Genomic DNA, 14,448 nt, shown 5'->3' with positions numbered 1-14,448 from the left:
CGTCCTCCTTTCTTTTTTCATTCTTCATTCAAGTGGAACTAGGAAGCTTGCACACACTTATTAAAGACTACGGCCATTCTGAAAAGTTTCTCAGATTATTGTGCCAAAGCTTTCGTCACGGCAGCGATACTGCAGGGATATGGTAACAAAAAAGGGTCAAAACAAAAAGAAAGATGTCTAACAGGTGCACGATTCCTCTCCTTTTGGGCGTTTGTGTTCTCTGCGGCAGTAATGCTCTTTGTCTGCCCTCTGCTGTGGCAGGAGGGCAGGTGGGTGAGTAGAAGGGGTTACTGTGCTCAAAGCTAGCTAGTTAGAGAGCAGGCAGCAGGGCAGTGAGAGGAAGGGGGTGTTGAGTAATGCAGGTGGTTGCTGGCCGAGCCTGAATTCAGGTGTGAAAATAACACAAAACCAGGTGCATGCAAGTGAGACTGGAGAGATGAGATGAGATTAAAAGAAAGTGTGGTTGTTGCCTCTCCACCTGGCCATAAAGCAGAAACCCACCCCCCTCCACCGAGGCTTTTGTTTCACGGCTAATGGTCCAGGTTAATTGCACAGGTGACTTTCTGTGGGGGAACAGATGGGCTCAAATGTGTTCAAAAACAATCCCAGCAAGCAGAAAACAACTAAGAATGAGTTGTTCCTCTCCTCTTTATTCTTCCTTTCCCTTCTAATCTTGTCTACTAAAGTCATGAAGGGTGACTGCAGTGAGGTTAAACTCTCACTGTGTTCTTCTCTCACAGTGGGTTCAATTCATCAAGCACAAGGCCGGTAAGCTCTCATTAGATCTCATTACAGTGCAAATGAGCCTCAGGAATTTGCTAGTGGAAGGATAGTAGTGGATAATAGACAGCTCTCCTATGCCTTATGTTGAGAGACTTTGATTAGAGCAAAGTATTTTAAGTGAATAGAAATTTAGAGGATAGTGGAAAAAAAATACGATTGATTGAAATACATAAATAGCTTTTTTTGTTTTTGCTGACCAACCTGTCGTACTGGTGCATACGGGATATCATAATTTGCCATTATATCAGAAATCCATACTTGAAGCCAGAAGCTTTTTAGGATTCTAAGAATTATTTGTCTCTTTCCCCTCAATGAATCATGAAGGCAGCATGTGAGCCATCAGAAATTGATTTCTCAATTGATCCACTGTGGTTTTTCTCCCCAGAAAAAAAAACATGCAGGGGGTGACAGAAAGCAAATTGAATTTATGAACAGGCATTGTTGACACTCCTGTGTAATTATAGCAGTGCCATGCCTTTGGTGCATGGTACATGTTTCTCTTTCTCTTTTCTGTTTCGAATAATTATGCTTGGTCACATTTTCAAGGTGACAGCTGTTCTTTTACATTGCAGTGCATATTTTGAGTGTTGTAGATGACTGATTCTAATTGGCCTAAGTTAAAAATAGATGTTTTTTTGTTTAGTTCGTGTACATTATGTAAGCTTTTTAGTTCTAATTGGTCATTGACTGACAAGTGTTCTGAAGCAGGCGTCGGTGATACATTGGATTTCTGCAAAACTTGCAAGAACCATATCTCAGTTAATTCATCATGAGCATCCACGTCTGAGTCTTTCTCCCTCTTCCTACCTTTACATTCCTCATGCTGCTTTTGTTAGTAGAACATATACTTGCTTGTGGCTATACTAATCTGCAATAAACATATTTATTTAGCTACTAAACAAATGTGAAACAGGAATTTGTATCACATGAAATGTGAGTCCAGGCTGCAGTATATGTTTTAGAAGTGATTAAAAGTAAAAAAAAAAAACCTAGCCACAAAGTTTTGAAGAAGGCTTTCACACCCTCGTGTCTTGCCTTGCTCCACTAGTCCATGTCAATAATCCCACCCCACCTCTTTACTTTGGTTCCCAGTGCTGCCTTCTGTGGGTGGACTTTGACTGTGTGTTCTTCCTGATCCTTCTTAATTCTTTCATTTGTTATCTTATGCTTACATAATAGTACATAATCAAGGATACGCTTGCAGTATCTCTGCTCATCCTTTTCCTATCCCTCCCCTACCTGCCTTTACTATTATCAAAGTTAAAGTGCCCCTGGGATTGGTGAATGATACTTTTCTTACTGAAGGTACTTTTTTCTTAGTGAAATAATAATCTTACAAGTTTAGTTTTTATCCCAATCCTTCTGACACCGCATTGCTCTTTCTATCCCTCCTAATTATAAAATGTGATAGTGCTGCTTGTAAATATAAGAGCCAATCCCTAGAACTCAGTTACAGTTGGCTCAGCTTCTGGGGCCAGCTACTACCTGATATCCAGGTAAAGTGAGGTAAGCAGGATCAAAGAAAATAAATGGAAACAGTAGATCATCTCTATCTGGGAGGTAAAGTTTCATAGCTTTGGTTGTGATCTTAAAGATTTAACTCTTTAAGAAAATACCTAAAAGTGTAAAAGCTGCCACCATGTTCCACACTTCCAGAAGCTTTAATAAGATCATTAAGGACCTCGGGGCTGTCTGTTAAGGTGTCCGCATAGGTGTTTCATCACTGGAAGGGTTTGTCAATGTCTTGGGTCTTAGCCCATCTTAACCCATTTAGAAAGCAATTTCCTGTGAGCAGAGGGGATCTTTCCTCTTGAGAAAGATCTGTGGGCATAAAAGGTTAGCTTTTCTGTAATTCCACACCATGCAGTGTACCAGAGCTGCTAATGAGAAGCAGATGAATATTTGCCTTAGGTTTAACAGCTCAAAATAAGATGAGTGAATTGCAGGAATAAGGCAGAAATATCTGCTTAAGTGGCCAATGTTACAGTAAGCAATGGAGAAAGTTTGCTTTGAGGATTAGTGGAATAAGTGTAGTCAAATAATGTGCAGTTTTCTCCCCGAATAAATGCTTACTTTGTCTTTGCAGATTTGTAGAATATATACACCATGTGTATGTGTTAATAAGTTCAGACAGTCTGAAGGCTCAGTTGGGAGAAGTTCTTGGTGAGGCAAAGACCTGCTCAAGTTTAAGCTTTGGACAGCTTAGGACATAGTTAATTGAACGCTGTGAAGTAACTGGGGAGAACGCTTCCCATTTTAGTCATTTTGGTTCTTTCTGTCTGCAGTCCTCTCCCTGAACCTCCGTCTTCTAGGGCTCCAAAGTCCTGGCCATTACAAATGATGAATTGTGCTACAGTTAAGCTAGAAGTAGGACGAATTGATCAAAGTGTCAGGTGCCCCCTGTGATGTTTAGGTCTCCACGAAGAAGGCAGTGAAGAAGGAGCTGTCAAAAAGTTTCTTGTACCACAGTGGTTGTAGATAAATGTTTACCTGCCACTTAACACATTGTGTCAGACTCACAGTGTGTCCTTACTAGCCTACATAAGAACGAGTACCTAATGATCTTGGGATTTGATATAGTTATAGAGGCTGCAAGTTGTTCAACATATTGTTCTCCAGGTCCACAGGAGATGAAACCCATGCTCCCCCTTTTTAACCGACGAGCTTGCTATCTGAGGTGTAGTGCTGCAATTTGAGATAAGCACTACTTGGCGCAGCTTTGGTTTTGTTCTGATAAAGCTGGTCTAATTAAGCTTGATTTAATCAGGATTGCTTTTAAGCACAGCACACAGTTGGAACAGATACTTTGATTTCAAAGTAGCCCTTGGGAAGAACTTGAGGAAGAAAGAGAAGGAATGAGATAGAGAGTAAAATTAGTGAGTACGACTGAAGAGATGCTTTTTTAAAATTAGCATAAGACATGCTTCTATTCTTAGTTGTACTGTCTTCTTTTACTTCCATGAATGATTGCAGGTGGGATGGTTTATTGCTGAAGGACAATAACAAGAAACATGTACAGGTCTCACTCGCTTCCTCAAAGTATTTGTGTACCAATCCATGTCACTATGTTTTGTTCATAAATTCAATTTGCCTGAGTGTTGTGTACACACAAATAACGAAAGATTGATCATCCTAGGAGTTGGAAAAGTACCAGTTGTCTCCACTTATTTTTGAACATTTCCCTTCATCTGAGCGCAGTGCAGAAATAAGATGCCTGGACCCTGATGGTAAACACTGGGAAAGAGCTAGTTCACTCATATGCGCAAAAGAATTGATGACCGAGTCTTCAGCTCCACAATAACTCACCCTAATGATCCTAGTTTAAAATAATGTCTGTTCTGGACCAGAAAGATAAAAATGGTGCCCCTCTGACTCATTAGTATCAGGGCGTAAAGATAGATGACCCAGATATAGAACCTAAGCCTCTTTCTGAACCCAGTTTCCATTGAGTGGTATACTGCATGTGCACAGTATGTCCACAACTACTCATAGTCTTGGCCTTGTGGACATTTTAAGTGTCTTCTACCTGTCCCGTCAGCCATCCTGGCTGCCTCCACTCCTCTTATTTCGTGGATCCACACAACAGCTGGAATGGTGGACGAGGGGAATGTTTTTCGAAGGCCAGTCCCTGTGTCATTGACTAAACAAGACAGAGCGCTCGGGTATTGAGCGACTCCACACTAAATCTTTGTAAAGAGCACTTAGCTCCCCTGCGTTAGCCACAGAAAGAATATCTGTCAATGACCATCACTGGATGCTTTCATCCTGAGGCTCCTCTAAACTCTAAACTAAACTCTTAAGTGTATTTTCCTCCTCCCCAGCTGTTTACTGAAAAAAAGGCAGGCTTCAGTGACAGGCCTCTGTCTCAATGCTCTTGCACTTGCAGGGATTGTTTATAGCTTATTCAGGAATAAAGCACTCTTTTATTGTGATATATGGTGACCTGTAGTCAGAGAGCACCCACAACACGATGCCTAAAATTAGAGCCATATAGTGTGTCATACAAGTGTGTCTGTAGTTATTATGCACTTTACTATGATAATGTACGAGCTGTAGCATAACATTTGTGCTTTTCTTATGTGCTTTCTCCCAGAGGGAGACGAAACCGGTGTGATGGATTCCCTGATGGAGGCTCTGCAGTCAGGGGCCGCCTTCCGTGATCGGCGAAAACGGACACCACGCAACGGTAAGACAGACTGCCGACTGACAAAATACTGTATTTAGGTGCCATTGTGCACTTTTTGTTGTTTCTGTCAGTTTCACTTGTCTGCAGAAAAATACTTGTCCCTTTAAGTTGGTAATAGCTTTCTTGCAACACTGCTGTCTATCATTTAAATTAAACGTTTCTGTGAAAGTGCCGTTCATTCACCGCCTGTACCCGTGTGCGACTGTTTCAAGGATTCATTGCACAGATACGGCATTGATACATGTAGAAACATATGTACATATAAACAGGGGGCACAGGAAAAAAAAGGGAGGCATGTGTCCTGGTGTAGGTCATTAGAAATTTATTGCCCCTTTCCCATTCATGAAGCACTTAACAGTAGGGCCGAGGCTGATTTAGAGAAATCCTGGTGCTAATGTATTCCATTCTGCCATGATGAATAGGCCATGCCCAGAGGAGTACCACCTAGTAGGGGCGCAAGGGTCAATTGATATGCAAGTCAGAGCTCTGCAGAAGAGTCACAGGTGCTGCTGTCTTCACACTGGCAATCATATTAGGAAAAAAGAAAGGAGAAAAAAAGACAGTTGGCTGGAGTGGATGATTGTGCTGTAGATGTTGAAGAACAGTAAAACAAGGATATATTTTAAAGGCAGACCAGAAATTGTTTTGTTTATATCTAAAAAGTACATTTTAGGTTGTTTTTCCCCAATATTTACATTTACAGACATATTTGCAAATAAACTAATATTTGGTGCATGATTTTGTAATGCTTTATGATAGATATACTGTAATTGAATTAGAATTATCAATAGAATATTAAATATTGTTGGGTAAGTTTCGGATCATTCTTGTAATACAAAAGATGCAGTGAGTTCCTGTCGCATCTAGTCTCCCCTCAATCCAACATGCAAAGAAGCACTCTCCAGAAGGTGCATTTTTCTTCTGTACAGTCAATTGAAACCTCCTGCAGAGGTCATTAAATGAACAGTAAACACAACAGTGGCTGAAGTGCTTGAAAAAAAACGTTAAAAGCAGAACAAACAGGAGAGCAGAACAGCTGGAGTTTGTTTTTAGCCTAACACGACCTGTAGCTGCACTTCCTCTTTCTTGCATGCATAGCATTACCTTTCAGATTATCATGCAGGTTAGTTGTTGGATGAGTGCTTTACTTTAGTAGTGTCTGTCAGTGGTAGATATGAGCACCTGTCCCTGCAGTGTAAAGAGATGTCAAAATTAAAGTCATCAAAGAAAACAAAAACTGGAATCTGGAAATAGAATTTATTTTTTCTCATACTAAATAGGTATAAAAATCAGTTTGCATTTCACTGGAGTAACACTCTACCTATGTGACCCAACATCTCTCTGATTGCCCATCATCACCAGTCCGTCACAGAGAGACTGTAGGAGACAGCCAAAGCACGGGGACAGCATGCTTTCTCCAGACAGAACGGCCATGGCTGAGGTTTAATTTTTTAACTACGTTTTCCACATATAACAGACTATATAACAACAAACAAACACACCCACACTTTCTTCTTGTCTCAACAGCTATAATACTGCTCATCATTCTATAAACAAAACCTCCTCCATTCTTTGCCTGTAACGTTTTCATGCTATATTTCTGTTTGGGGGTTTGTTGTGAGCTGGTGTCTGAATGTTTGGGCAGGTGTGTTAGCAAACCTAAAGGACTTTTTGCCACACTATGGGAGTTCTTCTGCCAATATCTGAAATGTGTCACTTCTGATGCATCTTTGTCTGTTTCCCTTTTTCTTCATTTTTGCCTTCTCTATCTTCTTTTTTCTTTCTTTCCTTCCCCCCCCCCCCAAACATTGTTACAGGTGATCAAAGCCCTACCAGTCCAGCCCCGTGGTGGTCGGGTGCTAATTATGGTAACAGAACTCTAGGTGTGTGTATTTAACTATCATTTTAACCCAAATACCACCTTTGCTGCACTTTTCCTGGCTGCATACCTTACACATCCTTCCTGTTAAACACTCAAGCTGAGCTGGTCTACAACATGCAGAGTCCTGTGCTGAGCATTTAACCGAGAAAAGATTGAAACTGTCAGAGTTAGAAGAGTTGCTGTCACCAAAAACATGTTTCAAAATGAAATAAAAATCACAGGACCTATAAGAGAATATCATTTGCATTGTCACATCAAGTGCATAAAATATCGATATACAATGTTATTTATATTATTGTTATTTATACACCATTTTTGCACCAGCATAGGTACAAATATCCCTAAGAAGTACAATACCAGCCCCAGTGTTTTTGGACATGAATTGACAAAAACCTGTATTATGTATATTAGAAGTAGAGATTAGAACCAAGACTTGCAAACAAACTAATCTCAGATAAAATCGGTAATTTTTAAAAACAAATACAGAAAATATTCTGTCATTCATAAGAATGTAAAAGTTGGAGCATATTTTCTTACTAGAATTAGTATTGTGTGATAAAAGGATCACATTAAACCATGCAGGAGTAGAGTAGAAAATTGAACTGGACATTAATGATTTTAATGCTGGGTGACAGCGTGAATCTTACGCTCTGTCTTCAGAATCCATATGTAATTAAATGACTTAGCCTTGCATTAGCACCTCGATCCTTAATGCACCTCGTAAGATTAATGCAACCCCTAAACGTGGCCGCACTACTCGAAGGAAGTTGTCTCAGCACAGTTCCTGTCTTATGGAGCAGCTACAGTTGTCATCTAATTTCTGTGCTCTTCCTAAAAGCCTGTTGTCACAGCATGATAGCACTTCCTGTCTTCTAGTGATGTTGAGCCAATATTCTGATGGAGAGGTCTGTGGACCTCAGTGCTTTGGTCACTCACAAGGTTTTTGTGTATTACACCTACTTTTTCCCTGAATGTCAAGCTGATGCGCAGTAGCTCACAGTGTCCTTCTAAAGGATTCTTGCTTTTTATGCTCTGCAGGCTCCCTGTATTTTTGTTGTTATTGCTGCATGTCCAAGAACCTGATACTGTGCTTGTGGATGTATCTTAAAGGTGTCATGTTGCACTTTTTGTATGCTGGTTTGTTTGTTTTTTGTTCTTTAATCACACATATCCAACAGTTATTTTGATATAACCTCTAAGTGGACATCTAAAGAGGTGAAAAAGTTTATATATGCCAAGTTAACACTTGATGTTTTTAAAGATCGTTAAACTCTTATATGGGAACAACCTAATGGTTATATTTAAGGTGTGAAAAGAACCTATTACGTAAAGTTAGGCTGGGCTCTGTGCACAACAACAGCTGTGAATGTGTTTAAACCCTGCTGTCCAGAGTGGAAGTACAGATTGGTAATACTAGAGCTCTCATATTAGCGCCACTATGTCTAATACTTCCAAGAACATTTGGTTGACAAAGGTTTTATTTGTTTCTATGTTGCATGAATTGATTTGGAATTGTTGAGTTTCTACAAGCCTGGCAGGGTCGTAGAAACCTAACCTTGTTCATTTTATTGTGAAAGCCACTTGGCCATGCCTGTGGTACTGAATAATGATGTTGTCACAAGCATGCCCCATATGAGTAATTTCTTTAAAGTATATTAGAGTCTTGTTTATGACAGAGGGTCAGAAGAAGGATGAGAGTGGCACATTGTAGCTTCATCAATGCTACTGTACAAGCATTGCTCTATAAACATAGAAGTCAGTATAAAAGCACTTGTGAAAGTATTTTCCCTGTAACTAAATGTTTTTGCTGGAGTGATGCAGTGGTTTGAAGTGGTAAAATAGTCACCTTTTTTTCATTGATGAATGCAGAGATGTCTGCATTCAGTCTGACTTACAGTGAAAGCTTCATGAATATCATCCTTGGTCACTAACGCTTATGAAAAAATAAAGTGTTGCTAAAACTGACTGTGTTTGGACTTTCAAAAGCAAAGAATTTTCACTAAAACCACCACCACAACTCTTAACATCAATTATATGATTTGCCAAATTTGAAAGGAACTTCATAGTGCAGGCCTGCCCAATCCCGGTCCTCGAGAGCTACCGTCCTGCAGCTTTTAGATGCATCCCTACTCCAACACAGCTGAATCAAATGGTTTGATCTCTTAAGCATGCCATCATGTTTGGCAAAGGCCTGATAACAAGCCATTCATTTGATTCAGGTGTGTGGGAACAAGGATGCATCTAAAAGCTGCAGGACGGTAGCTCTCGAGGACCGGGATTGGGCAGGCCTGTCATAGTGGGATAAACCTTCACTGAGGACATCCATCTTAACTACTACTTCCTGCAAATACCAAAGGTGAAACTTCTGACACCACTGCACAATATGAAATAATATGTGACCAGTGAGATCACATAATTACAAAACTAGATACTGCCCATCTTTATTTAAAACGATTTTGTTCGCCTTGATTAACCTCCTGTTAATTTCATATTTTGTGCCCATAAATTGTTTTCTTATTTTTGGGAAGTAACCAGGATGACACTTTTCTTTATGATGGATTTTGCGTCATTACGATAAATCCCTGCCCTCCCACCAAGTGCACAGCACTGTGAAACTACTAGAATGCATTGTTTACTGACAGCTCCCTGTTTATTTATATGAAGCCCCATCCTGGTTTGATAAACTGCCGTGTGGAGTCTCTTCTCTGAGGTGATAAGAGGGGAACATTTCTTTCTAAATGTAATCAGTTGCTATGCAAAATAAGGATACCTTGTCTCATCCAATGAAAGAGGGCAATGTGTCCATATTGTGTAACAACGTGTCTGCTTGTCTTTGGGTTGCTATTTCAGCATGTAAGGTGGGGAACTGGTGGTGTTTTTGTTTGTTTGTTTTACGTACTACAATATTTTTGCAGTACGTCAAGAATAGCAACATATTCTTCGGGTCAGTGAAGCAGTATTATTTGTGTACTATGTTTATGTGTAAATGCGGTTTCTGTCTGGCTCAGGGATGACAATCCAGTCCCTGAATTTTCTGTTAGAAAAGGTTCTCAGAACAGTTATAGCAGACATTGTGGCAAATCTATTCAATCCTGCTTGTCATGTCTGTTGTAATCTCATGCTTTAAAGCTTGATTAACCTCCTGTCATCCTTAAGCGAGCAGTGTGTGTGAGAGAGACTCCGTTAGTCATACAAGAATCTTCACTTGCGTTGAAAGGAGTTCATTTAAACCCAGCATGCTGTTCTTTGTCGTCCTTTAGGCTAAACCATACTTCAGCAGACTACCTCAAGTGTCAGGCTGAGCACAATTCTTGCCGCCGTCAGTCTTAATTACACCCAATTCCAGAAGCATTTCCTATTTCCTTGTCTCCACTTTGTGTAAGATGGAAAATCTAACCCGCGAGGCCATACTCATGTGTTATGCAATTACACCAGCCATTCCTAATTCAACACACAGAAAGTGGATGGATTGATGGAGACCAGGGAAACAATGTTGCTGTTTTGGAGTTCAGGCTCATTTCAGGAAGTTAATTTCTGAAGGTTGCTTTTCCTTTTTGGGGTGTATTGCAGCTTTTGTTTTTCCTTTTGCTGTAGTGTAATTTAAAATTAAGTTTTACTAAAAAGACACAAGTTACCATACACCTTTTTTATCTCTTATTCCCTTTCTTGTGAGACAGTTACCTGGGAATCTGGCAGGAGATTGGTGGGTAGAGAGCAGGAGCCTCTCATACATCCTGGCTCATCGATTTTCGGTCAGGGATGAAAGCCACAGACTCAGTAGGTCTTTCATACTGGGGGGCATCCCAAAAGACACATCAATCAGATTTCAAAGAGATCCAAGCCCATCTTATTTATTTACCACCTTTTCAATGTCATTACAATCCCAAACCACGGCCTCTCTCCTTTCCTTTGTCTGCCCGAGTCTCCGGCTTCACCTTCACAGGTCAGTCCATCAAAAGTTCCCTCCTCTGTTCTGTCAAGTAAGTCTCTTAAGGACTTACTTGACAGCGAACAGAGAATGATCATCTTATTTCCATTAAGAAACAGAGATGCAATGATATAAAGCTCGTCGGAGTTACGGAATTTCAGCCTAACAGTCTAATCCCTCGAAGCCCAGCAGTTAATTCAGCTGGCCAGGCCAGAGAGTGAGCTCCTTGTATGTTTAATGAAGATTAAATTATCTATTTTCTCTCATGAAATTTTTATGGCAGAAAGTGGATGAATCTGCAAAAAGGAAGGCAAATAAAAAGTCCAAAGGAAAATGTCTTTAAGATGAGGTTGGTAAAGGATATTCCAGTTTTCATTTATTTCCAACCACCTCGTGACATAAATGATGGCTAATGCATATTACGCCTCTGTTTGTTAACCACATCACCCGTATGCAGACAATCACAGTATGTTCAGGCTGGCAGCTGTTTTCTCATCTTTCCCCTGATCTGGGAGAAAGTCAGCCATTTGTTTCTTAAATTACATCACAGGAAGTGATAGTGATCGTAATTCCCTTAGCAATTAATTTGCTCACACATATGTTGTACTCATCGTTTTATCTCTCTGTGTTGTCTCTCAACCTCTCTGGCAGTTGTTCTCCTTGGCTGTTTCACACACACACCTTCAAACATGTGTGACATATCTGATAGGGACTGTTGCTGTAGGGTGCCTCTGAGTTGAGGGCTAAAGCTCTTTGCCTCCACAAGCTCCTGGCCTCCACTTTAGGGTGTTGATAGATGTTATTCATTGGGGCAGCCCTAGAGGCAATCCTAAAGGAAGTGGAGCTAACATGATTTGAGGCAAAGAGGCCCAGAAGGTGTTGGTGCCTCATACTGCAACGTGGATGGTTTAGTAGATGTGAGATATCAATAGAGCAGATGAGAGAAGAGTTCTGTGGAGACGTACGGCTTGAAATCTATCACCTGTTTCTCATAGATAAGGATATTTATCAGCAGCCAAACAGAAAAGGCAGATGGAAAGGAACTGAGGCGTGGACAGCCATTCTCGTCCTAGGACTTGGACAAAGCCATTGTCCGTCCTTTTGACCCACAGGGCATCTCTGTACACCTGATCATTTTTCACCCTCAACAGAAAACCCATCACGGAAATATAGATGAAGATTTTATGTACCATTTGAGTACCCTTGGCACATAACTGATTTGTTGCTTGACTCTGCCAAGAGAGGATGTAAAGTAAGTGAAGTGTGACATAGAGCATTTGAGAAGATAAATCAAATCTTAATAATGGCCTTCTCTTTGGACACCAGGGGTCTCTCGCCCCTGCCTCTGTTCTTAAGTACCATCTAACCCCTTTGCTGTTTGAATCACACGAAAGCTATCTGCTTGACTACAAGGTATCAACAGGGGGCTGTCCGACTGCCCTTTTGATGCCATTATCCCCTTTTACAGCTCCCTGTTTGAAAAGACTTACCTTTGCAACTTTGCTTCCGTCCCCTACGGACGTGCTTTTTCTTTCCGTTTTTTCCCTCTTCTTTTTGAAATAAAGTCAGTGATCAAGAGGCCTGAGAGCTCTTAACACTTATGTCCAGTATTGTCTTTCTTAATTAGAACAGGGTGTTGTTGAAGAGCTTCGCTCTCCTGCCTAGTGGATCATCAATGAACAACTGCAGAGGGCAAATCTGTACTAATTTATCATATTCAATAACATCCTAGAGCGTTTGCAGTGGGATGTGTGATTTCCTTGCTCACTTTCCAAATAATATTGGCTTTCAAGTATGTGGGCAGTTATGAAAGGTCACCCTAAGTGTAAATTGTCAATACTGGATCAATTTTGGAGGGCAAATGTGCTTTGGAGGCCCCGTAATGGAAAGTTTTATCTTATTTTTACCCAAGGCACATTCACACAATAAGATTGATGCCATTCATTGTTTGATGTATTCCTAATAGACCTATAAAGTTGCAGAGCTTAAAGCCAAAGGAATGCCTGTGAAAGCCAAATATAGGGGTGGCAATTGGACCATCCCACTAGCTGAAAAATTGCCCTCATATAATTCCAGTGGAATCTCATCCAACCTTATGCTTAGAGCTGAGGGATGGGAAACTTGTTTCGCATGAATTAAACCTTATTTATTGTTCATTAGGCATGCAGCAGGGCCAACTGATGATCAGCTAGAGAGCAAATAATGCGCAGTGGAATAAGATCTCGTATGGTTATGGCTTCCCTTGACAATGAGACACGGTGCCAGAATCAAATGCATCCTCCTCGCCTGTCATTTTTTTAAAAAGTCCTTAATATGATGTGGCTATTATTAAAGCGGAAGACATAATGTCCAGACGGATGTTTGCATTTGATCTGTCAGCAACTATCTACAATCTGTCAGACAGAATGAGGTGCAGATAATGTTTTACTTTCGCATGTGAAGGCTTGATGTGGTGTTGAGTAACATGGAGGTAAAGAGTGAGTTATACGAGCAATTCCTATGAATGCAGATAAAGAGAGAATGTGTCAAAGAATGGTTAATGCTCCGTTTGACAGGACGCACCAATAAAGGTATTGCAGGGAAGAAGGATATTAAAGAAATCACATGCTCTCAGCTTGACATTGCTTTCCTGCTTTATTCTTCACATAATAGTGTTACAAGCTAAATTTAACATGTTTTTCAGTAAGGTTAATTATGTCACACCTCGCCTTTCTGGAGTGCAAAAAGGTGCTCCATCGTTCTAACAATTAGAAGATGGCGAGTTTGAAGTTCTGTATTTTTAGACAATAAAGTGTATTGGATAATTAGTTCACTTACACTTCTGTTTTCCTTCCTGTGGAATAAAACTCTGTAATCAACACTTATGTTAGTTATTTAACACACAAATAGCAAAAGCTGTTATTAAATGAAAAAACAAAACTAAACGTTTGCATTCTGAAAGCAGTAAAAAAAAAAAAGATGGCAAAACCAACTGAAATATAATACAGTAAGAATAAGAATAAGAGCCTTTCATGTGTTGCAAATGAGTCGGACAAATTCTTTTTGAAACTGTTAACAGCACCTGTGCGTAGACCCTTCAGTTAACAGTAAGGGGTGTTTCAGAGCTGTGACAACTACAGTAACCCTGTCACACCATTAGTAGGACGTGCATACTTTCACTAACAAGGTGTTTTGCTTGCTTAAAAGGATGTATGCAGTAGACCATTTCTGGGGTGTGGTAATTGTTATACAGTGGTTAAGACACATTAAATGAAAAGTAATGGTCCTTATCATAATACTTTCTCAAGAGCAAATGCACTCAGCTGATCAGTCAGTTCCTATTTAAACGAGATAACACAAGTTAACATTAAGAGGATAAATAGCAGAGTGGGAACACAAAGTGATTGTATGTGGTAAGAGGTGTGGAGAAGATATAGAAAAGTGTCTGTGGAATGGATAGAGTAGGTGTACCGTGCAATGAAGGAAAAATGCTTGTAGTATAAAGTTAAAGAAAGCAAAGAGACTGAGAGAGTTAAATGACAGCACAAAGCTGAAAACGCATACCAACACAAACAAAAATGCAGTGCAATCAGCACTAATGCTTCCTACACTCAGAGAATCCCACCAGTCGAGCATGATTGTGCTTGACATGGTTCCATCATTAATGCTGACTGATGCCCATTTTCCAGG

The 14,448-nt window shown here is 40.2% G+C and overlaps 1 protein-coding gene across 4 annotated transcripts in view; it reads left to right on the top strand.

Moving 5' to 3' along the window:
- The window catches only part of diaph2 (diaphanous-related formin 2), a 356,357-nt gene that overhangs the window by 304,498 nt on the left and 37,411 nt on the right, over nt 1-14,448 (top strand). For 2 of the 4 annotated variants that reach the window (XM_026146176.1, XM_026146184.1), the window contains exons 29-30: nt 4,877-4,969; nt 6,787-6,852. In XM_026146176.1, the coding sequence (XP_026001961.1) occupies nt 4,877-4,969; nt 6,787-6,852 (159 nt within the window). The remainder of the gene's footprint in view (nt 1-4,876; nt 4,970-6,786; nt 6,853-14,448) is intronic. The other 2 variants (XM_026146194.1, XM_026146200.1) reach the window with 2 other exon arrangements.

This window comes from Astatotilapia calliptera, chromosome 2 (genome assembly GCF_900246225.1).
Source record: "Astatotilapia calliptera chromosome 2, fAstCal1.2, whole genome shotgun sequence".
In the NCBI taxonomy this organism is placed as follows: Eukaryota; Metazoa; Chordata; class Actinopteri; order Cichliformes; family Cichlidae; genus Astatotilapia; species Astatotilapia calliptera.
Note: the sequence above shows the minus strand (reverse complement) of the source record. Positions and strands in the feature narration are given on the sequence as shown.